A 26,019-nucleotide genomic window follows, 5' to 3' on the forward strand; every position below is an offset into this window, starting at 1 on the left:
CCATTATGTCACCATAACATCATATTGAGAGCATAATTCCATGTGACTCTATAACCTTTGGATTAGTATGAAATGGAAAGGTCTAAAAAATTATTTTGTTATTAGATATGCATGTCATTCGATAACATCTTTGTAATTATAGATTGTTGTAATACTAAACTAACATATTAGTCTATTCCTCAATAATTTATTAACAGATATTTTTAAAACGTGTAAACCTTATGTGAAGGTATCTTGTAACTCTTTTTATAAAAGGGTTAAAGTATCAAGTACTCTATTTAATTTAATATTTTATTTTTTCTTGATAAAAAAATGTAGTGTTGATAAATAAATAAGAGAAATTGTAACTTTCATTCTTTGTAAATAGAAAAATAAGAGAAATTGTAACTTTCATTCTTTGTAAATAGAAAGTGCTGAACTCAATGGGAAGTGACGGTGGGAAACAAATTGCTGTCATTTTGGCTAAATATAGTTAGCATTTATTTTAAATTATGATAATAATAGTATCAATAATAATTACGGATTCAATTATTCATGAAAAAGTTAAGGTAGATGGATAGCTATTGGTTGGCCAGTGGACAGTTCAACTTCAACAAAAGCAGATTAGGTGGTATGTGGGATTATTTCTAAGACTTTAATGCTTTTAGATTTCCTGTCATTTATAAGTTATTAGGAGTAACATCTTAACATAATTTTTTTACAAGAATTATTATAGTCTTAATTATTTTTTATCCCTTTACTTGTTCATTATTTCATCCAAGTTTGTATTTATGTTAATAAACAAGTCAATTGATTCTTTGCTTTTTAAATTCATTTAATTCAGTTATTTCATTCAAATTGATTTTATGCTTTTAAAACTTTTAAACGTTGCAAAATATAATGACAATTTTCCACTGCAACTAATTAATTTCTAACTAATAACTGACAGTTGATAATCGTTCTTAATTTGTTGCAACTTTTTAAGTGATGGTTTAAACTATTGTCATGACTACTAATTTAAAGAGGAGAAGTCAATTACATTGATTTAAAGAAATTAAAAAACTAAATCATGTAGATTTAAAAATTAAAAGATCAAATTAACTCATTTATCAACAATAAGACAAAATTAAATAAATAGTAGTTAAAAAGCTAATTAAACCTTTATTATATAATAACTTATTATTAAATAATAGTACTTCATTAACACAAAATACTTTCTCTTTTCTCTATCTTTATTCACATGATACAACGGGTGTGCAGAATTAGTTGATTGGCTTAGTTTACTTTCGTCTTTAATTCCTGTAATTTTTAAAGTATAAAATGCTTTTTTATATTGCAACATTCAAACGAAACGAAAACTACTTTTGGAAACCAACATTTTTCTATTATTTCTACCAAAAATAAAATATTTTATACTTTAAAAAATAATTTAATAATAATAATAACAGTAGTAATAATAATAAATAATTTCTACAATCTTAAAATCTTTCTTCATAAAATAAAAAGAGTTGTCCGTGACAACTTACATAAATTCCCTATTGTAAAGCTAATTGCCTGTGAGCATTCACTTTTTTTTTTTTCTTTATCACTCTTTTTAAGTTTCTAATTTAGGTTCATCCATTTTATCATTTAAAGAAGTCTATGAAAAAAGTATTTAGTCATTAATTATTACATCGGTGTCCTTAATTCTCCTCCACCTCTACCTTCTTCCACTTATATTGATTCAAAATTTATTTTTATTTTATATTTTAAAATGTATAATTCAGAATATAAATTTATATTCTAATCGTATATTTTGGAAGTCTGTAAATTATATATTTGGAAACTCAAAATGAAAGAAAAAAAAGTAAATTTGAAATTTTCTAGTATATGAGAGTGTGTGAAGAAATTATGGAAATATAGGAAAAAGCTGCCCTATAAATATTCCATAGGCCCAAAGGGAAGCTGTTGGCCCAATAATCTCAGAGGTCGGTCGGCATGGACAAAAGCAACTAACAAACATGACACGTGACATAGCGGTTCCTCGGAATTGGACACGTGTCTCCTTGTCAAAGTTTTCAAACCGCCAGAGAACTAAGTTTTACTGTTCCTTCAACGCCAAAGTTGCATTTTCACAGAGAACGAAGAAGAAGAAGAAGAAAAGAAAATGGAAAAGAGATCGCGCCTGAGAGTCCAAAAGAAGAAACCCATTAAACGCAGAGGAAGGAAAGTGTTTCTTAAAATGGTTTTGAATTATCTTAAGTCTGATACTTTCATGTATGCCCCTCTCCTCTCATCTCTACCCTGTCATGCTTTCAACGCCTTCCCTTCTTCCCCTGCTAAAGGTTTCACATTTACCCTTCATTTTTCGTGATTTCTTGGTTCCATTGTTTTGTTTCATGGGGTGGTTGTTTACGATATCTGAACGTTTCAGAGTTGGAATTTCCAAAAGCTGAAAAAGAGAAGCGGTGTTTTGGGAAACAAGTTGGAGAGTATCTCAAATCTGATGATTATATGTATGATCTGCTGCTTCATCTTCCCCATTCATCTAAAGGTACGCTTGTTGTATAAATACTTCCTTGCCATTTTCAACTTTAATTGTTACCTATTGTAGAGAATGTGCGTGCGGTTCTGTGTGATTGTAGCATCTAAAATAGTAAAGTTTTTGCGTCAAATTTTATGATAAGCAGTCACAATTGATGATATATGAATTGAGGAGCGGATTGCTAACCTAAGGACAATGTTTAAGTAATAAAGTGGAAAGTCTTTATTTTAAGGAGAGATGGATAATGAAAAATAAGTTATACTGTTTACGGAATAACTACTTATTCGTTAAGACCTTAAAGAAACTGTTTTGTGACTTTTATCCAAACAATCCTCAATATGTCTCTTGTGTAAAACGGTGAAAGTAGTGATTTGCTAGTTTTTTCAGTATCATATTTATTCAGTCCTACATTGCAGTCTACAGCTTATTTGTTTGCTTATCACAAAATCTGATGCCTTGTCTCACTTCGTAGCAAGATGTCCTACTATATATGCCATAGAGGCGTAAGACAGTAATACTTTAGATGTCATCTTTACTTGAGACAATTCATATATGAGCAGTGACATGCAGCCAAACGTGATTTTACTGGTTAAAAAATTACATCTTTTCGAATGAATTGTCTCAATTTGATTGTTTCTTCCGTTCTTGTCCTTTTTTTTTTGTTAAATGTAAGTTTTAACCCCTTCCCTGATTGGTTGCACTCTGATTTTTTACTAACAGACTACAGATTATAACATGCGTGGGTTTTGTGTTGATCTACCAAATTGCAGAACCTTTGCATGATTCAACTAGAAGGTTGACAACGAAAGTTAATCAACTAACTGATCATATAAGAAATGGAAACCAAAGTTCCGAAAGTCCTGTTCCTCAAACAGACATCTCTGATCAGCATAAACACACAGAAACTATGAAGCATACTGTGTACCAATTTTGTCGCTCAACTGCTGCTCCAAGTAAAAGTTTTTGCTTCGTAAAATGCTTTACTTTACTAACTTAGCTGGCATGAATTCATTAATTGTGTTAATTTATGTTGTCAATCGTTGCCTTGCCAGAAATGAGACTCAATTTACTGCAGGGCATTATAGGACTTATAGTAAATTTATTGGCCTTTTGATGGAGGATGAGGAAATTTCCCGTTTTGATCACCACTATTGTCCAACTCTCAGGTTAACGAGTCGACCACTTTACAATTTTAAGTAGAGAAATCAAGTTAACTTGCTTCAAAATTCATTTATAAGTAAACTCATTCAGACTAATTCAAGGAAATTCGCATCAAATTCTCAAGTCAAGATGTTTGCAAGTTTTTTCTGTCCCAATTGATCCAAAATGACAGTGTTTTATGGGAGAATATCTTCTCAAAAAAAATAACTTGACATAGTCAAATGTTAAAATCTCACCGTTGATCTTTTAAAATAGAAGAATATTGTATCGATACAAAGGTATTGAAGGGTTAGAATCTCATGTAACATGAAATCATTGCAGAGAAATGAGAGAATCCATTCTCTGTTTTATTCTGCCCTGCACCCTTTCCAAAGGCAACAGTAAACATATTTACCATGGCTCTAATCAATTGGCCAGCAAATCCTTTCCATTATTCATTTTCTGCAGACCAATCGGTGATCAGTTGTAGTATAAGTTTTGTTTCCATCAACAAACCAAACCTAGTGCCGACAACTTCTTGTTCCTTTCTGCGTCTTAATTATGATTTTGTCGTAGATAATTACCTGTTTACCTTATGTTTGAATACTAACTCTGTTTTTTAAATATTGTTTATATATAATAAACTCTTATGAAGTTACATGTAAATGAAACCTTCATGATTTTACTTATAATCTTGAGTTTGACAACCTAGATTTTGTTGGTTATTATGGTGTGACAAGCTGACTTATCATAAGGAATTCTAGTGCATCTTTTATTAAGAATGGTTTTTAGCAGTTATAAACTCCCTGCTTATATTTATGGTGCAGGGATTGTTACCCTCAACTCCCAGCTGAGAGCTCATAGCTGATTGGAACTTTGGATACACCAGTAAACATAGATTATAACATATACAGGTTGCTCTTTTAGGTGTACACATTATATGTGTTGTGTAGAATTTTATCAGTTATTATCGTCTTCGTTTTTCGATAGAATATGCAAATGGTAGTTTGAACTTCCTTATCATATTGGTGGTGGGTTTGTCCATCATCAGCATTGTCATTAAGGACTGTATTTTGTTTAAACTTTTCTTTGGGAAACACGAAATTTTAAATGATCGTTTTACCTCCTGGCCAGTGACTCAAAGACCAGTCACGTTTCTTTCTGCATTATTAAAATTTACATTGAATGATCAGCCGGCTAAATACATTGAACGGAGCATGGAACACACTTTTATAACTTTTTCGATTTGCTTGTTTTAATGCAAAAGTGAGAAGTTTGTTTTCATTTTTGTATTCTAGTTTTGAAATTTTGTGAAAGAAAAGAAGTCATTTTTATAATCCTTAATAAGAATGTAGTAACAAAAACAGAAAATAGAAGAAAACCTAAAAGTATTGTACAATAGCCAAGTAAAAAAACTGTACTAGTGGAGAACGTTGGCAGTATCTAATTATTAGTCTTGTTTTTGTTGGTTATATATATCTAGTGTCTTGATCAGTCACAAAAGCTCATTAAGTAACGATTAGTGTTTCTGATAAAGATGGCATTGATTGAAATAGCGAATGTCCCACAACCGTGATGTGTTTGGAGCTGCTATTGCTCACTGTATTAACATGGATAACGCTTACTGCCAATTACAAAATGAAGATAAGCACGTTGTTGTTGGTTTTTTTTTTTTGGTTTTAGAAGTTTAGTAGTTGATACATGCATATGCACGTACATATACTTTCTTGACTTCGTCGTTCATTGTTTCTTTATCTGTGTAGCACTTTTAGGAGGCAGACAGGGAAGTTGTCCGTAATGTTACTGTTTTTCGTTCATTGGCGATTCGCTGTTGAGATATTTCTTCTTAACGTGCAAGTCATCTCCACTGTCACTTTCATTAACAGTTGCTAGTTATGACAAGCCATTTGCATAATTCATTGTCGTTAAAAGGCTAATGCCTAATTGAAGTAAGCACTTGGAAGGTTTTCTCGTCAAATCTGGGTTTTTAAAAGTTATGTTGTACTTGGGACTAACCGTGCACAAGCTCTTCATGGCCTACTCAACTTAATAATCATCTGTTTTATGTCCTCTCCCTTCAACTTTAGTTGTTAAAACGTAACATCTAAGTCCCAGTTTTGACTTGGCTCGTACACGATTGAAGCATGACGTATTTTACTCACCCCATGTGGTAAATGCTACACATTAGGGTGCCAGGGCTATTACCCTAGCCAGGTTTTGGAGAAGAGACGTGCATGCACATTACTTGTAGCTAAAATTTTACGCATGCACTAGACTCCTTTTCTTTGGTCCCAATAACAATCCCATATATGTAGCTAGGGGTCTCTGTAGAATATTACACTTCATCCTATGCTTCATGATTTGACTTCGTGAAGGACGCAGCATAGTGAACACCATTGGTGGATTACATCTGTGGATGACCCAAGTACACATCACATTACAATGTGTAATGGCTCTTATTTTTTAAGGCATATATATGCATGTTATCAACATGATCACTAGCCTGCAAATCCCAAAGTAAAGATACATATATATATACAACTGGATGTTATGTGCAAGTTATGAGACGATGGAATTAATTAACATTAGCATGCGTGAGAATTTTACTGGGGATTGGACCTGAACGAAATGTCACTTTCGTTTTGTGCCATTTAGTGACTTTATAAGTACAACCCCCGAGGATCTCGTAGTGGTAACTCTACCATATCTGGTCTGCCACTGTCAAAATGATAAGGTTATTGTCCTTATAGCTACATATCATGCTCTCTTTGACAGCAGCAGCACCCGTTTTGATTGTAATAATGCATGGTTTTTACATCTCCTAGCTTCTCGCTGGTGCAGTGCGATGCATTTATGTGTGTATTTTAATTTCAAGCTACCCTAGTAGCTTTGTTTTTTCGTACCCTGCAACAGTAAATTTTGTTATCATCACGTTCTGGCATCACAGAAACAATTTAGAAGCCAGGTTTCTGACACTGCAAGGCAAAGAAGTTGAAATTTACGTACGGTAATTATGAAATGGATGGAAGGTAGAGATGATTGGTGAAAGTTGAAGGCAGAAAATCCGGAGGGCACATGCATAGAATGAAAAGACTAGTCTATTGAGCTGCTCATGATTATATGCTGTAGCCTTATCACGAAAGAGAAGTTGTGGTAGAAAAAGCCTCCTGACACCTATAAAGGCCCCCTTCAAAGCTATGCACGTGTATGCCTTTAAATACGCATATCCCCACCTTAAAATCGCAGTGCCATTGCCATCTGTCGCAAAACGCCCCAAAATATTACTTACTCACAATTGTTGCATCCTTGGTATTTATAGATACATTTAGATAGATATACAATACAACAGATGCATCCGAGTTTGATGAATTTTTGTTCCAAAAATACTTTGAACATGGTCACAATGATTGAGAATTAATTTGTATGAAAACTTAATGGCATTTGAATCAAATGACAGACGTGTACGAGAGGTCCATGAAACTATGTATGTACAATTTAACATTATTAATATTATGAACAATAATAGTGCAGTGCCAATCTTTATCTGGGCTAGGCTGGTGTCTTCGCTAGTTTCAGATGCTCCCAAGGTTAGAAAAAGACGTGTAAGAATTTTTCTTTTGATAAGATTGGTCACCATCCGATTCCATGCTCTGGGATTTAATCAATGAATTGACACCCCGTTTCTTGAATAATGCACTCACCTCAACTTTTTCCTTCAGTAAAAACATAACGCTTCCAATCAACTTGTAGCTACTAAGTAAGAACTTAACATTTTGGCTTCTTCGTGAGTGATGCTACTGTTTTCTTCTGTAATTTATTTGATGTTGACTAAAAATATCACGCAAAAAGGTAAATGTATTCATTTTAACATTGTCTTCAAGTAAATGTGTTATGTAGGTTGATGAGTATTTTTTCTATGAATGAGTTTGCAGAAAAAACCAAAGAGCACAGTTTTGTGTACCTATTTCGGTGATTTACGCGAATTCCTCACAATGTGCACGAGGCGACGCACGAACCCAGCTGTGAAAACGACTGCATATTATGGCTTCATTATTATTGTCCTCTTCCCGAACAAACACATACATAGAATCATTTTATTTAAATTTTCAAATAATTGAATAAAAAAGTAATTGGAATTTTAATTTGAAGGACTTTATATTAAAAGGATAATGTATTTCCTAATAACGATATTTTTCAAATAAAATGTGTAAAAATTATGGATTTCATACCCTGCTTTACCCACTCCAAATGTTAAAAACTGGATTCCTTAACTATAACCTGTTTGATTTACAGAAATAAAAAGAATAAAAATGGAAAATGGACCCAAATTTAATTAGGGGAAAAGAATTCCTGATGACAGTTAAATTATTCACTAATTATATGGGAATATATATTTCCTCACAGAAAATATATGAAAATGTGTATTGATACTGCCGTTTACATTACAGCATTTATATATGCGTACTTTTTTGACTTAGATGTCTACATGTATTTAGTACATTGGTTTTAAATAAAAATTAATGTTATTCCTTTTATAGTTACAACTTACAAAAAAAACATGTGATAAAAAAACCTACAAATGATATTTTAATGACTTCTTTTCCGATATGAGAATCTCTTCATCTTTATAAACTATGTGTAAGGGTTTGTTGAGTTAGTTTGGGTAAGATTGGGATAAATTCATCATTTAACTTACTAAAATAATATTGGGTTGGATCAGGTTGAATTTGTATAGTTTTTTTTATAATAAACTCAATTCTAACTTATTTTTTATTGAGTTGGATTTATTTGAGTTAATTGGATCTAGTTGTTAAAAAATATTGTTAAAAATTGTAGTTTCCAAATATTAGTAAAATATAAAAAATAATATAAATTTTAAAAAATTTAATTTAAGCTTTACACAAAATCTGACAAAGTTTGTCCAAACCAATTCAAGAAAAAAAAAAATCACAATTTGTTTATAATACAAATGTAAAAGTGGGTATCAAATTATCTAACCAAAATAAGGATGTGTTAGTTTGAAGGGGAGAATTTTACCTAATCATACACAAAACTTAACACAATGTAATTGGATTAGTTAATGAATGAAATTAGGACATTAAATAACCCAACTCCTAAAACACCCTAACTTGTTGGAAGATGCAGAAAAAACACTTATATATGACAAAAGGAACTGTTCACATATAATATTCAGGCAACGATGAATATAAAGTTGTTACTTCTACGAATATGAATTTGAAGACATTATTTTAATACAAATGTGAAGATATATATTTAATATTTCACGTCAACTCAGGAAGGAAAGAAAAATAAAATAAGTTTCTATGAGATCTTTAAATTAAATAAATAAATTCAATGAATTAAAAATAATTTAATTGCCCATTTTGTACGAGCTTTTTCTCCCTTCAAATCTTCTTGAATATTATGAGTGGTGGAATTAAATCATTTTAATAAGGTATATGTCTTTTCAAAAGCAAAGCTTGTTGAATATAATTTAGAGATACAAGTTTTTTCAAATATGTACATAAAAGTCTTAGGATAAAAAAAAAATGTACATAAAAGTCATAAAATAAGTCTAAGGATTTGTTGGTTTAACGGATGAAACATTTGGCAGGCCAAAGATTTTTATACAAACTTAAATGAAAACATTAAAGGAGTTACTCTAACAAAAAGTATGGGGAGAACACTTCCAACTATAATATTACAAGGAAATTGTATTGAGGTATACTAAGGCGATCATTTTTAGCCGATCATTCAAGTATTTTGTTTGTCTTTGTTTTTGTATTTTAGTATCAGAGAATACTAATAAGTAATACTCGAACATTTAAGTTAGTGTTTGCAGTGTTTCGAATAAATAACTTTAAGGTACTAAAGAACTCATCTTATGTCATGGCTATTATTTGTATTTATAGAGTTAGATGTTGGACTTAATACTCTTCTTCACGTGTTAATCTCAGCCAAAACATGTCTTAATCATGGTTTAATGTTAATTGATTTGTACTAATTTTACTCTTGTGATTATCTTCTTTTGTCTTTGGTTGTAATTGGATATCTTAGATGTTCTTCATCTCGGTTCACAATTAAAAATACATCACTATGATGATCTCTTGTACTTGGTTCTATAGTGAAAGAGGTTTATGGAATTACTCTTGATTCCGAGAGTCAAAATGGTTGAAACACTATTTTGATTTAAATAGTTTAAAATTAACTTTTGAATAAGAAAATTTATTTGAATTAATTTTGTATGAAGATGTGTATTTAAAAATGCGATGTTTTGTCAAATTTTAAATAAGAAAACGGTGAGAGAAGGAGAAAGTAACAATTTGTAAGAATTTTATAAATTATCAATTTATTTTATGAAAAATATTATATTTTTTATCCAGTCTTATTTTAAAATAATAATTTTACTGAGATTTCTTCTAATTATTTTATAATTGTTATTATAAAATTAAAAAATATTTTAAAGTATCTTTTATTTTCATTTTGTCAATATGTTTAATTTTTTTTATATTTTATAAAATACATTTACAGACAGTTTGAACATTATACTACGAGCTTTTAGTAATTTATTCAAATCAATTATATATATATATATATATATATATATATATATATATATATATATATATATATATATATAAACTTTAAATTTTGTACTTGAATTCATTATTTCTCACTAAACCAGATTGATTCATTTTCCATTCATTTTTTCTTCTACTAATTCTAAATTAATTATCATTTTTTTATGTTCCCACCAAACAAAGTGTAAATAAATTCTACTTAAGTACTTTTATACGAAACTAAGTTGTAAATTGTTTGAGTAAGTAGTCATCAAAAGTTCATTGTAACAAGAAGAAAATTCCTTGAAAACATTTTTTAAGTCATTTTAAAAACCTACAAAAATGGATTTATCCGACGAAATGAAGTAAACAAGGTAAATAAACTCTTCCAAACAAAATGATTAAGGTGTAAAGCATTCATGGTCCATTATATCGGCCCAAAAGACTCTGAAATAATTAATGAAACTTTACCACTTAATATATATAGAAATGTTGGAGGTTTGAAGTGATAGAGTATGCAGTGTAGTCACAAATTGCACATATGATGAAAGACAGAATCACGGAAGCTGAAAATTAAATTCTCGTCATATCTTGAAAAGACACGATCACGTATTGGATTTGGCTACAAGCTCTAGTCATTGAGAGATGCCAGTGGTGTGAGTATCCACCACAAACTACTGTTCGAAATCGACACACCTCTAACATTTTCTACCAATTATTTGTGCGACACACCATTCTTCACCCTCAATTTCTTTCCCTATATAAACCCAATCCCCTTCAAACATAACCCCATCTTCGCCTTCGCCTATACCATAACATTTTTTCTCACTCCTCCCACTTATTACTGTCATTTCTAATTTCTCTCTCCTTCTGTGTTGCTTTCTAGGAAAAAATGAGCCCAAGAAAATGGTCAAGACATGTGAGAGGAAGGAAGAGAAGGGCCAAACTGTGTTTGCCTAATAATGGTGTCAAAGTTAAACCTTGCTTGCAGAAGAAGCTTAGGGAGCTTCAGGGAGCAGTTCCAGGGAGTGAGGAAATCGACATGCAAAACTTCTTCCAAAACATTCAACACTACATACTTCAACTTGAAGCTAAAGTCACAGTCCTAAGGTGCTTGTCCAATTTCTATGGAGTATAAACAAGGACAAACCAACAACACCCATTTCGTAGACTCCTAAGAACTCAACCTATTAAAAAAAAGAAAAAAAACTTCTTCTGGAGGCTCTGAACAAAGGTTCAAGGTACCGGTCTTCTTTCCTTTGGGTGTGGAGGGAGGAATAAGGTTGTATTTTATTTCAATTTTATAATAAAATAGGACTACCCTTTTATTGCTTCTTCTGCCATTTTATTTAAGACAAAATGTAAAATAATTTTATACTATCATTTATGTTATTTAATATAATGTATGCTAAGTTTATTAGTTTTACGTTTACTTATATTATACTGCTAATTTTTAATTGTCTTTGTTTATATATATGCTTCTAGAAACCTTTTCGGATTGGAGAAGGCCAGAGATCTAATAGTTATGATCGGTAAAAAAAAAATGTATTTTAACATTTATAATAAAAGGTACAGTGTACTTAAATTCTACAACTATGTTTAGGAATGTTTGTTCAAGTGTACTTTTCTTCGTTTTTGAATTGGGCTGAATGTTATATTTTTAATGCAAAAAAAGAATCACATGAAAAAAAAAATGTTTTTGAGAAAAAAAACCTGCATATGCTTGTGAATATTTGTAAGTATTTAGTTTGTGAGAGAGTTTGAAGAAATATTAGTGATATTTGAAATATGAGGAGCTTAGGAATTATTATTTAGAGTGATTTGAAGTGGAACTATAAAACAAAAGAAACACTGTATGAGACTTAAATGAAAATCCTTGGCGTGACCTTGGACCATAACCATCAAAGCCAGATCCATCCACATATCATTTTCAATTTTTGTATTCTTCAAAAAATACATCCCAAGTCCTAACCAACTCACCAGGTGCCAACTCATTCATACAATCATTCCTACGGCTACGTTCATACATTACAACATCTAAATTATATAATTACATTTTAAGCAGAAACAAACTTTATTTTATAAATTAATTTTGTGAAATTAAATTAAATTTAAGCATTTTAATATCAAAATTATAGATTACAATATATTTTACTTTTTAACTCATGATATATAACGTAAACAAAGTTTTCATTCTCTAATTTATAACGTGGAATTAGCAGAGGCGAAAGTTTTTAATTTTGTTAAATGCTAAAAGAAATAGGGGTTTTAATATATAGCATAATATGATAGCATGAAATCTGAAGATGGCAATAATACAGGGATTCACGCACTTAAGGTCACAAATTGAAGAGCGTGTCACTTTAATGGGCCACTACCTCACCTACTACTATAGTACATAGCTAATTATAGTACAAATTCTCCCTATATATTACTAAATTTAAATCAATTTTCTAAATAAAATAAAACAGTCAATAATAAATATTTGATTTCTCACATAAAATAAATTAGAAATATAACATTTAAAGTTTGAAAAAAAAATAATTATAAGATTTAAATTCAAATATAATTTGGTAACATTTAAAATTAAATATAAATCAAGAATGACTAGATTAATATAACTAAATAGTCAAGAATGATATCTTAAATCTGATATTATGTATTGATATTTAAAATTCAAATTAATCCAAGTTAAGTGATTGAAAGAAATTTTAGAAAAATAATAATATATGAAAGAGTTACACCTATTCAGCAAATGAGGACCAAAATTTGAATACAAATACAAAGTACTGTATAGATACATCTTTTCAGACCAAACTTTTTGTATCTTTAATTGGAAGATATCGTTATCTTATCCTAAAGTTTTTACTCTAAAAAAAGGAATAAATGTTGATCCTGACATTCATTGCATGTAGAGAAAGACATGCCCTGGCTTTGTGCTGCCATGTGTTGATATATAGAATTCAAGAGATAGATGCTTTTTTTTTTATTACAAATACAGTTAATTAATAAACAATTATACTAAATGGGATCTTTGGAGGGTGCATTTAGAAAAAGTGTCTGAGAAGGGACCAAACCCTTGATTCAAGGCCATAATCATGGACTCAACAATTAATTAAAGACGTGAATACGATGCTGTCCATCTAATGAAACACACTTTTAGTCGAGTTTCTGTCTGTATAGTTGCCACATTAAAAACTCACCTCTTTCACCATGTTGCTACCACATACATGTTATAACAACACTTTTTCACTTCGATTTTACCAAAGGAAAAGTTCATTATTTGGGCATTTTCATATTCTTACTGTGTATTATAAAATTACTTGTTTAGAAAAAATAACTTGGTTTTAAAAATGAGTTGTACCATTGGACACAAAGTTGTGTCTAAATTTTAGACTGCTTTCTTGTTTTGTTGTTTCATATGGAAAATAATTTGAAATTGAAAACATGAAATTTTATTAAAAATACATAAACGTACGACAATTAAAAACAATATATTGAACATTATTAAAAATTTAAACAGCAAACCCATATTTAAAAACGTTTTTTATATATTATATTCCACTTAATCTCCCATTCAATAGCAAAAACAATAACTTTCTGATTAGTAGAGTTTATCGATGTCAGGTAGGAAATTCAAACGGGTTTAATTTACTATTTTAAAATTTTAAATAAAATAAAATAAAAATCTTAAAATACTAAAAAAATTATTTTCTTTTGATTTTTTTTTCTAATAAAATGATCGGGGAGAAGATAATAATATTTTGACTTACTTTATTTATCCACCATTTTAATCATCTTCCAATGATCTATGTTAATTTTTTTAATGATAAAATATAATAATTTAAAGGTGATTAAAATGATGAACTAAAAATAAATAAAAAATAATATATCAAAATATCAATTATCCGATTGATAAACAACTTGGCTAATGAAATTATATATCTAAAAAAGATCATTTTGTAGTCTATTATGCGCTAACGGATTAATGCATATAAGGATTTGGCTACAGTGAAGAAGAATGTGTGTGGTCATTACCGGGTCTTTTTGAGCAAATTTATTGAATAATAAAATATATATTAAATATTGAAGAAGATAAAGTGAAACATGCTATTATAAAATTATTAATAAATCTAGAAGTATTGATATAAGGGCTAAATTTCTCCCATTAAATATACATTAAATATAAGGATTAAATATATTGTTTTGTTACTTAATTTTTAATTTTTAGTAAAAATAAAAAATTAGTCTTCCATTAAAATTTTGATCTATCAATTTTAGAATTAAATATATTTAGTCATTTTAACTGAATTATATTAATGTTAAATAAATTTAAAAAAATAAAATTTAAAGAACTAAATTTATATATCTCAAAAATAAAAAATTAAATTGATTTAAGACTTATAAGAAAGATTTATTCTAATTTTTACTACAAATTAAAAGAACTAAAAATATATTTAATCTATTAATTTATTACATCGAATGACACGATACCTTATGGGAGGAACGCATTTGGTGTGAGGATCTAAATATGCAATGTTTTCTTATTTACCTCTCTGTAAAAGTGAAATATGGTAAAACCCAAATGTCATAATGCATATGAGAAGAAGCATATATGTGGTGAATAAGGCAAGTGGTTGAAGGCGGCCTTACTGAAAACCTTAACAACTGAGGAAGATGCAATTGAAGCTGATAAATGCACTTTGAGGAAAGGAAATAGACCACAACAATGTCCACAATAGTTGTTTTTGGTAACATGTGTTTCAGCTTCTCACCATGACTGAATGGAATTTCTTCCAAAATTTCTCAAAGGTTTTTGTTTTCATAAAATTCTAACATTCTCGTCTTATTATGCATGCTCCCTAGCTATTATAATCTAATAAACTATTATTATTCTTTTACATGTTTCATGGTTACGTTGTTAGATATTTCAACAAAAAAATTTCGTCAGAAAGAATTTTCGATAATTTTAATATCATCTTAAAATATTAAAATGTGAATTTTAAGTTTAATTGTTGGAAGTTTCACATCAACTAGAAACAAGGTCAATTCATAATATATAAATGGATGTAATCCTCATTTTACAAGCTGATTTGTGGGGCTGAGTTAGGTTTTAAATCCACTTCTAATGTGAATTTTCTTATTTTTTTATCACATATTATGGAGCTCCTCTTTTATTTACTTGGTATTGGTTTACACCAGTTATTCTTGCAATAATTGTTGATGGTGTAACTTCTCTTGTGCTTACACGGGTTTAGATGTAAAAAATTGCTTTCTATGCCCCTTAAAGTTATTAAAGGATGTAAATAGTTTTTTTTTTTTAACTGTCAAAGCGTAATGTAAAAAATAAAAATATTTTTTTTACATTTGATGAGATTTATTTTGATAGTTCATGTTATAATGGTGTGAATCGTAAAAAAGAAAAAATATTGTAAACCAACTTGATTAAGAGTTTATGTATTTAAAGTACATGTTAGGAAATGATCGAGCCTCTTATTTTAAATCCTACAAAGAATTTTATTTTATTTTAGACTTAATTATATTTTCAATGACCGATAAATTTTGAAATTTTCAATTGAGTCTTTTTTAAATTTGTATGATTTATTGAGTTTTCTAAATTTTAATATTTTTCAGATAAATCTTCTATCAATTTTTCTTATATGTGTATGACCTAACAGTTATCTTACATTATTATTCTACTTAAATAACATTACATTAATATATCGTCTCGAACTGCAATAATGACCAAAATATTTCTCAGGGACTTGCTGATATACCTAAAATTATTCTTAAAGCTAATAAAAATAATAAATTTATAAAATATACAATTGAAAAAATATATAATATTACAAAATAAAAAAAAAACTTATAAATTTATAAAATTATGAAATATAAAATAAAAATATATAATTTAATGATTTTAAAAATTTATAATTTAATGATTTTATAATTTTATAGTTTTCAATTTTATAATTTTGTAATTTTGCGATTTATAATTTTACCTTTTTTTGTAAAATCCATCTCCTTCTTCACATAGTCAGTATCACCAAAACTTCTATCCACGTTCTAACCTTCCTCCTTTTCCCTTTTCCTTCCTCTTTAGTATCTCAAAATTTTCTCTCATCCTTACCCAAGAGCTGCTACTCAATCAGAAGGGAGAAGCTGCTAAACTCCTCGTTATTCAGCCCCATTCAGAGGTAATTATATTTGAATATGAAAATATGATTGATGATGTATCTGAATGTGAAACTGATCTTGTAAAACTCTGATGATAATGGGTTTGCGAATATATATATATATATATATATATATATATATATATATATATATATATATATATATATATATAAAAGCATTGTATGTGTTTTGGGTTTGTTGTAATTCCATGGGTCTCATTGGAAGATTTTATGGTAGTGTTATCTTAGTGTATGCATTGGACTATGGATTAAGTAAGGTGACATCCTGAAACTCTAATGATAATTCACACTCAATGGTTCATGTGGTGAGAGTAACATAAGGTCTTAGTCTAGGACAAGATAATGGTCTTAGATGATCTTGGATTAACCTTGTGTATGGTACGGTCAAACCCATTGGTTATGACTCTGCAAAATAGTAGAGAGGTCAGCCACCACAAGCGTAAGTCTGTAGTGATACGATTCAAAATTTATGTATCCAGATAATTGAGTTTAGTGTCAGTGTTTGTGTGCAATTATGTGAATTATGGAAGTTTTGTCTATGTATGGCTTATAATTGATATATTTTAATGGTCTTGTGCAACTCTTTTGTATACTAGCTTACCCTTGCACTTTATGGTTATGTTATTTTCTTCTTTTGTGATGATCACCATTTTGGTAGGAGCAGCTTTTTGTATACTAGTTTACCTTTGCACTTTATGGTTGTGTTGTTTTCTTCTTTTGCGATGATCACTCTTTTGGTGGGAGCAGATAAAGATGCAAGTTTAAAGGCACCTTTGAAGAATGAGGAGTCCATAGTTGGAATTGTGAGATTGCAGCTAAAGTATGAGGGATTAGTACATTGATATAAGTATATCTTTATAGGGTTGGTGTTATTATATAAATGGTATATCTTAAAGAACTGTATTAATATACTTTTTATTCCATTAATATGTCTTTGAATATTATTATAAAATATTTTATTTTATTAGTTTTATACTACTAAAATAGAATGTTACATTTTTCTAATTTTATTATTTTATAATTTTTCATTTATATAATTTGATATTTTGTAAAATAATAAAATTGTGAAATTTTTAAACATTTTATAAAGATTATAACTTCATAAAATTATTTTTTTCATAAAATAAAAAAAATTTAACTATAAATTATTTTTATATTTTATAATTATATTATAATTATAAAAATATAATTTTATAAAAAAATATAATTTTACAATTTTATAAAAATATATAACTTTACAAAAATTATATACAATTATAAAATTATATAAATATAAAATGATAAAATGATATAATTATAAATCATAAAATTACGAAATTATAAAACTAAAAACTATAAAATTATAAAATCATTAAATTATAAATTTATAAAATTATAAATTTATAAAATTATAAACTTTTTAAAACATAAAATTATATATTTTTATTTTATATTTGATAATTTTATAAATTTATAGTTTATATTTTTTATTTTGTAATATTATTTATTTTTTATATTTTTATTTTCTATTTTTTAAAATTTATAATTGTTATTTGCTTTAAGGATAGTTCTAGTTAAATACAACGACAAATCCTTAATAGAGATAGTTTATAGTTTACAACAATTATCATATTTAAGCATGATGAAACTACAAAGTAACTGATTAGTCCTATAGGTGTCGGAAAAATATGATTGGAGAACTCAATTGAAAAGTTTTAAAAATTTTAGAATTCAATATACCTCAACAATTTAACAGCACTCAACTACAAATTCTCACATTTATGAGGGATCTAAAACTTAATTAAACTTTTATTTTATTATTTGTGACAAAAATATTGTTACTTTTTTATATTTGTGGACAAATTTTCTACTTTTTAATATATATATATATATATATATATATATATTTTTGAAACAACCTCCGAAGTTTATTTAGCATATTTTAACAAATTTAAAATATAATTAATCATAACATATTAATAAATATACATGACTAAATGAATATTAAAATTATTCCATCACACTTTTGTGAACAACACATTGACGAATCTTGGTGAACAATATTGGGGGAGCCAAATAATACGTTCAAAATTTACATATTTTGTTACTCTCACAAATATAATAAAAATTAATACAAAATTTAGTATAACTATAACTATAAAAGAAATCACATATATTAAAAGAATTGTCCTTCGCTTTCGCTATTTTATATTCTTTAACTCATAAATAATTGAATTAGAACTAAATTTTTTAATTTTTCAATGTAAATAATGACAAATAATTCACCTTATCAAATATTGACATAATTCGAACATGTTAATAAATTCTTCAAATAGGGATGGCTAGGAGCATGAACAACAATTTCAAAGTTGTATTTCATATAAACCCCAATTTTAAATAAGTTCTTATAATTTCATTTCTTTTACTCATTAAATATTTTCATATTTGAAAACATTTTCTTGGATCATGTTTTAATGAATTAATATGATCTCATCTGTAATTATTTTAACATTAAAAAATGTTCCTCTAATTACACAATTGAATCATTAGTATTATGTTTGAGAATATGCTAAGAAGTTGAACTTGTCTTCTCACCTTCACCCATAACTCTCCTTTCATTACTTCTAAAAAATTAATCTATTATTTTATTTTTCATCAATATACCTTTTTTTAAAAAAGAAAAGTTTAAGACTATAAAATAATTTATCATAATCTAATAAAAAAATTGAGAAATATCATCACTACAAAAAAATTTATGATAATAAAGCACAATTAAAAGTCAATTATGAAAAACACATGATACATAATTTTTCCTTTTATATTAATAAAAAAATAAATATACATAAAATAACAAAATATTAATTACTAAACTAATATTTTACTATCAAATAAGACAAAAAAGATACATTTTTTTTCTTCAAGAATGAACCAAAAATAATAAAAAATGAGCAGAAATAATAAGTTTGTATCTAATTTTTTATTTTAAAAACAAAAAAAGGTGAAAAAAATGAATACAAAAAAAAAATTATCTAATTTATATATTACATTTAATTCCTATTATATATTACAATTAGTTTAAAAAAATTTCAAAAACTTAGGAGGACCCATGCTCCTTCATCCGCCGATGGAACGACCTATGGTCTCTTCAAAGCCACCATGCTGTGATTATGTGGCTCTAAAATATTAACGGTACTGTAGTAACGGACCAACAACACCGAACTTGGTTATGGAGTTATTATAAGAGATGATTTCAGCCATTGGATTTGTTATCTTGTGACTCATTGCTCAGTATGACATCATTTACGTAGATTTGATGACCACTAATAAAGTATTACCCCAAATAAATATTCTTCATATCCTCCATGGATGATACTTGATATGATAGGATTCAGATAGAATAAAAATAAAATAAATATCAATTTTGTTTTGTGTACTTGGTGTGTTAAGGTAAGTACCAAATATTAATCAATATCATATTAGAATATTTTTCATATTATTTATTAATTTATTGGACATCAAAAGTTTACAATTTTGAATTTTTTTTGTCAACGTTGTTAACAATAATATTTAACAACTTAAGTAATCTAAAAATTAAAAAAAAAAAAGAGTCAACTATCTCATATAATATTCTAATTCAAATACTTACAAATAAGATATAAAAAAATAAGAAAAAAAAGAAAAAAACTTATTAGAAAATGTTGAATAAGTATTGATTTTCATTTCATCATATTTTATCTTTAAATAGATGTTAATATTACGATTCATTTATGTTTATGTAAAGCCCATTTCTGTTTTTAAAAGTTGATGGGCCTAATTTTATAGAAAAAGGCTCTAGGCCAACCACTTGTTGTCTCATTTGGAGTCATCCCTTCAATTTTTCACTCAATCCTGTTTTCACTCAAAAGTAACTCATATTTCTTTCTCTTCTTTAAGCAGAAGCTGAGCTAGGACAATTGCAAAGCCCTCATCCCAGCTAGCGGAACGTTTTTTTCTCTATGTAGGTTGAGCTCAAACTTCCATTTTTCTTCTTTTAAAGCTCTATTGCGTTGGTTTTGTCATGGATTCTTCCTTAGAATCCCATTCTCGTCCCTGTGTTCAGCCCTCTAGTTTGTTTCTAGAGTTACGGTGCTCTTCCTGTCCGGGCTCTCTCCCTCGTATGTGTTTTCTGTTGCTGAATTGATGTTTGCATTGAATTGTATATTGTTTCTGCATTAGTTTTTGGCTTTGCATGTATAAGTGTAGGTGGGGATATGTTGTTATCGCCTAAGCGAGTGGTTTTTCGCCCAAACTATAAGCTTTCGCCTAAGCAAGAAGCTCTTGCCTAAGCAAGAATAGCAGGAACTCGTTCATGCTCTGAGCGAGAGTAATCTCGTCCAAGCAAAATGGTTTAGTTTAAACGAGGACTCGTGGATGTTCCAATGCTCTCTGTTTACAATCTTGCCTAGGCGAGGATTTTTAGTTTGAGCGAGAGACTTTTATCGCTTGAGCGAGAGCTCTTTAGCTTAGCGAGAATGACAACAAAATTGTCCCAATTTCTTGATTGCTTCCATGATTGATTGGTTTGTTTCTTAAAGCATAAAGTATGATGCCATGTATGTTTTATGTCCTGTAATCAGACTGAAATTATTGTTCTTTGTATGAAATGAATGTGTGAGAGTATGTATATGGTATAAGCTTGACATAATTCCATGAGTCACTTTGGGAGACTTTATGGTGGTGTTTTGTAGTGTATGTAATGGAATAAGGATTCAAGTAAGGTTGTATCCCGACACTAATGAATCAGTCAGACTCACATAGAGTAGACTAGGTCATGTGGTGAGAGTAGCAGGAGGTCCTAGTCTTTGGCAGGATAATAACCTTAGATGATCATGGACTAACCTTGTGCGTGGTATGGTGAAACCCATTGACAATGACTCTGCAGAGCAATAGAGGTTACGACAAGTGCAACCAACCCCAATGAATCTGATCATTACATGTATCCAAAATATTGAGTTCGAGAGTATTAATCTATTTAATAAATTGCTTGTTCATGTATATGTTAAAAAATTACTTTTCACTATCTTACCTATTTTTCCTCTGTGTCTGTTCTCTTGTTTGGTTTTTACTTTTGCAATGATCACCAATGTTGGTGTGAGTAGACGAGGGAACTCTTGCTGATCACCATGAAGATGGAGACGCTGCTGTTTAGTTAGGCACGTTGGATCTTGCTCCTTGTGAGTCTCTTTTGAAGAACAATTTTACTTTAAATTTCTTGGTCTGTTGAGCAATCCTTTTGCCAAATTGTTTCATGTTTAAGTTCTCTTTATGACATTGTTTTGTGCCTTAGTATTCCTTTTTTGGTATAATTTGGAATAATTGCAATGGAAAATCTCTGATACTTTACGTCGTCTACTCTCTTTTATTATAATATGTGATAATTTTATTTACTATAAAAATTTATCTATTAAATGGATGTCACAGTTTACATTATTTTTTTCCGTCTTTTTACCAAAAAATGGTTTAGTTTGTATTTCTTAAAATGAATTGTTTAGGTTAAATTATGTTTTTGTCCTCATTCTTCTTGGGAAATATTAATTTGATCTTTTTTTTTATTTGTCTCAATTTAGTTATTATTTTGAAAATTTTAATGTAATCAAGTCATTTCCTTTAATACTATATTTACAACGTTAAAGAGATGTAACATATAAGTTCGTGTTATTTATTTATTTTTTTAATTAAATAAATTAAAAAATTGTCACGTGTCAAACTCATGTTGTGCCACATGGCAGTGATAGTGTGATGTGGTAGTGGTACGTCAAGTGTCATTGCTTCGGTCTTAATTTGGTTACTGTATTCTTATTTTGTCTCAATTTAATCTCAATTTTTGTAGAAATTGAACAATTTTGTCCCACAACAAAATAAAATCTAATTTAATTTTTATATAAATGATATACAAATATTTTTATTAAATATTTTTAACAAAATCAAGTTAATTTACATTTATATCTTACATTAAATTTTATTTAAAATTTTTTTAAAGTGTTTAATAGTAAGTAATGTCAATAAAAAATAATTTGAAATTAATTTCAACTAACAAGTATGTTAAATTTATTTATCAATTGCATTTCATCGAATAAAAAAATTTATCAACTTTCTAAACTTTTTCAAAATATATATTTTACATTAAACTTTATTTGTATTGATATTTTATTATATCAGACTTTAATATTTTTTAATTAAATTTATATTTCAAATAATTATATATTTTTAAATGTGTAAAATTTAATAATTTTAAAATAAATATTTAATTTGATTTAAAGATAACAATTTTATAAATTCAAATGTAAAATCTTTAAAAAATTTTAAACAATTTTATATAAATTTAAAACGAGTAATCTAAATTTTAAAAATAACTTTAAATACATTTGAATGTGAAATATAAGTTTAAATAAACTTAATTTTGTTAAAAATGTAAAAATATCAATTTTAATAAAAATATGTGTATAACATTTGTATAAAAACTATATTTTTCTTTCAATTTAGAAATGGACAAAATTGCTTAATTTAAAAAAAATGAAACTAAATTAAAATAAAATAAAAATACAATGATCAAATTGAGACAAAAATGTTGAGACATTGCGGTGGGTATGACACGTGACACTATTACTATCACATCACACTATCACTATACGTGGCACGAGATCAGTTTAATATGTGGTAATTTTTTTTAAAATAAATAAAAATATAAAAATATTAAAAAAATAACGAACTGACATATGATATTTATTAAACGTGACGAATAAAGTATTAAGCGAATAAAGTATTAAAAGAAGAATCTAATCATATCAAATCTCTTAAAATAGAGACCAGGAAAAAAAATGGATCAAATATGAAACAAAACATAATTTAACCGATTGTTTATTATCTTTTCATAATCTATAGCTATCATATAATTGTTATCTTTATTTTTCTTAAATATTATTACTTAAATTGATTCCATTCTAGTTTGAATTTTGATATACTATATCAGATTATTAAATAGATATGCAATAATTTTTTTTTCATATTGGGAGATTAATTTTTGCATATAGAAAAGATAAGAAAATCTGAATGGTAGAAATTAATTGAGTGTTTAATTTGATTTGTGCAATGCGAATGAGTAGGTGGTGCAACACTCACTCACAACTTGCTGTTGGAAAATGGATAACCGAAAATCACGGACCCTCCCTGGACCACTTACAATTATACCTCGCTCTCTTTACTCTCATCATATTTTTCATACATTCTTAACCAAAAACCACGCACGCACGCACATTTCACTACTTTTTTCAGTAAGACAATTTAAATTTAATACATTACATATATTTCAACAGAACTAAAGAGGAATTTGAGAATGATATTACCTAATCACTAGCCCGTTTTAAAATTGCGACAATTTGGTAAAACAAAAATTAAATGATAATACTTGTTAGCAGTGACTGGAAAAAAGTTACTCATCTTGATAGATAAAACCTTTCATAAATTAAAAAAAGTAATTAATTTTTATCTGTAAAAGTTAAACATTATAAAATGTTTTTAATTACTTAGGTACCTACTTAATGAACTGATGTTCTATCATTTAAACAAAAAAAAGTTTAATAGATAGTGCACATGATGAGCAACGCACATGTGTCCACAAATACTCACATTATTTTTTTTTTTTGAATACGGAAAATCGAATGAGAAAGTTACATGCCTAAAATTAAAATTAGCTAGTAAAGTATGAGATTGATTTAATTTCAAATGTGCCGAAGAAAATTGTATTGACAGTCAATAAACATAATTAGGTTTTATTGTTTTAACATAGTCTTACTATATACTTTTATTCAGTATTATATATATATATATATATGATATAAGTCAATAAAAAAAATTGATACACATTTGAGATACTTATTTAACATAAAAATGTCCTATTAAAGTTACTAGTATGAATTATTCAAAGGAAAAAAATGATTCACAAACGTTTCTTCATCAAATTACATTAAAAAAATTACCTAATGGAGAGAAACAGAAAAAAAGATTTTGCAAGTGACTTTTTGTTTTTGTTGAAAATGATTTAATTTTTTTTTTCTTGTATGAGTAAACTAGCAAACAAAGTAGTAGAAATTTGTAGCGCTAGCTTAAAGAGACTGAAATGATTAATGAGCATATTATTGACATAAATATGTATGAATTAATTTGGAAATGAGATCGTCATAAAAAGAAACAATAAACATTCATGTTCAAGAATAAATAAACAAAGACAGCAGACATTGGAAAATAATGTGATGTTAAGAATTATTGCACTCATTAAAACTCTTATTTAAGGTAACTCAACCTTTTGTAAAAAAAATGAAAATTTTCGTCGCAAGGTAATGATATTTTTTTAAAAGTCTAAATGATATTTTTTTAAAAGTCTAAATGACATTATTTTGAATTTAAACAAAGCAAAATAAAATGAGTTGATAAAGTGGTTAGTAAATGTCATCGTGTTGGATTGGGATGAGATTATGCATATGTTAAATCTAACTTACTCTCGGATGGATTAGATTGAGTAGGGCCAATTGTTTGTTGATTTTTTTTTTTGTTGAACAACACAATATTTTAACAAATTAATTCAAGAATTCAAGTAAGACAATAAATCAAGTTATAACAAATTTTTAAAACATTAAAACAAAAGATCATATAATTTGTTCATAACACAAGTATAAAAAACTACTAAAAATTCTCATATTACATTAAATTTTTCTTACAAATTTGTTAAAAAAATTTGCAAGAAAAGACTTTTTCCTGTTATTTTTTCTAAGAATTTTAATTGGCGGGTAATTTTTTCATGGGTAATTATTTCCTACAAAATTATAAAATTCGCAAGTATTTCCTACAAAATTTGTTGCGAAAAGTGTTTTATATAAAATATTTTGCAAAAAAATTGGCAGCAATTTCCTGCAATTTTTTTTTCATAACAATTTATAAGTATTTCCTACCAAAAAAATTTCAAAACAAAATTGGTAGGAAATATAAGCTTTTTTAGTAGTCAAAAGTGATTTAGAGATTGAATCTTGAGTGATTCTTACTAAACTTATGATCCAACATGTATAAGAGCCAGTTAGTTTAAGTTAGGTCAAGTTTGACCTATTCATAAATAAAACTCAACCTAATTGGGCCGAATTTAATCAGATTGGATAATCAGATAACCTAATTCAATAAGCATTCCTAACTAAAGTTACATTTTTTTTTCGTGTGTTACAATATTATGTGTATTCACGTGTTAAAATATGATAAGTTCTTTGATATTAATGAAGTAAAATTATCTTTTAGAATTATATATCTTAAAAGAAATTATAAAATTAGAAAATCATAAATTAATCCACTCAAAAATATTAATAGATTATTTTCAAGTGTATATACAGCCTTACATAAAAATGTTTCACATCGCAAGTTCCAAAGTGAACAATACCTTGGATACATGGTGATTGACCCTAACGATATTGTTCCACACCGCTTATCTTGCTTAGAAGTTAGGTTTAAGATGATTTTTAAATACTATGCTTTCCTTCCACTTTCCAATACCCCATTTAAGGACAAAATTATGACAAAATGCATATTCCAAAGCGGACAATAACTCAAATGCATGGTGATT

General features: G+C 27.9%; 2 protein-coding genes across 4 annotated transcripts; both read left to right on the forward strand.

The window, feature by feature from the left end:
- Positions 1-2,043: 2,043 nt before the first annotated feature.
- On the forward strand, positions 2,044-4,765 carry LOC114177108 (uncharacterized). Of its 3 annotated transcripts, none has more exons than XM_028062357.2 (5): positions 2,044-2,303; positions 2,393-2,512; positions 3,274-3,456; positions 3,579-3,669; positions 4,471-4,765. In XM_028062357.2, the coding sequence occupies exons 1-5, from the start codon at positions 2,126-2,128 to the stop codon at positions 4,505-4,507; spliced, it is 609 nt and encodes a 202-aa protein (XP_027918158.1). In that variant the 5' UTR covers positions 2,044-2,125; the 3' UTR covers positions 4,508-4,765. The 3 variants fall into 3 exon arrangements, 2 of the variants coding, with proteins under 2 accessions (XP_027918158.1, XP_027918159.1); XR_003603100.2 differs by having other exon boundaries at positions 2,072-2,303; positions 3,556-3,669; XM_028062358.2 differs by lacking the exon at positions 3,579-3,669 and having other exon boundaries at positions 2,074-2,303.
- A 6,215-nt stretch (positions 4,766-10,980) lies between these two features.
- Positions 10,981-11,629, forward strand: LOC114179432 (uncharacterized). The gene has a single exon (XM_028065775.2). The coding sequence runs from the start codon at positions 11,096-11,098 to the stop codon at positions 11,339-11,341; it is 246 nt and encodes an 81-aa protein (XP_027921576.1). The 5' UTR covers positions 10,981-11,095; the 3' UTR covers positions 11,342-11,629.
- Positions 11,630-26,019: the final 14,390 nt, after the last annotated feature.

Source organism: Vigna unguiculata, chromosome 3, assembly GCF_037176805.1.
Source record: "Vigna unguiculata cultivar grain cowpea cultivar isolate G323 ecotype 2 chromosome 3, ASM3717680v1, whole genome shotgun sequence".
In the NCBI taxonomy this organism is placed as follows: Eukaryota; Viridiplantae; Streptophyta; class Magnoliopsida; order Fabales; family Fabaceae; genus Vigna; species Vigna unguiculata.

What these genes read in the sequence shown, in the direction of transcription:
- LOC114179432 (XM_028065775.2), top strand. Translation starts at nt 11,096, where the DNA reads ATGAGCCCAAGAAAATGGTCAAGACATGTGAGAGGAAGGAAGAGAAGG.
- LOC114177108 (XM_028062357.2), top strand. Translation starts at nt 2,126, where the DNA reads ATGGAAAAGAGATCGCGCCTGAGAGTCCAAAAGAAGAAACCCATTAAA. An exon ending in TCTTCCCCATTCATCTAAAG is followed by an intron (nt 2,513 to 3,273) that starts GTACGCTTGTTG and finishes ACCAAATTGCAG; the next exon opens with AACCTTTGCATGATTCAACT. An exon ending in CACTATTGTCCAACTCTCAG is followed by an intron (nt 3,670 to 4,470) that starts GTTAACGAGTCG and finishes TTTATGGTGCAG; the next exon opens with GGATTGTTACCCTCAACTCC.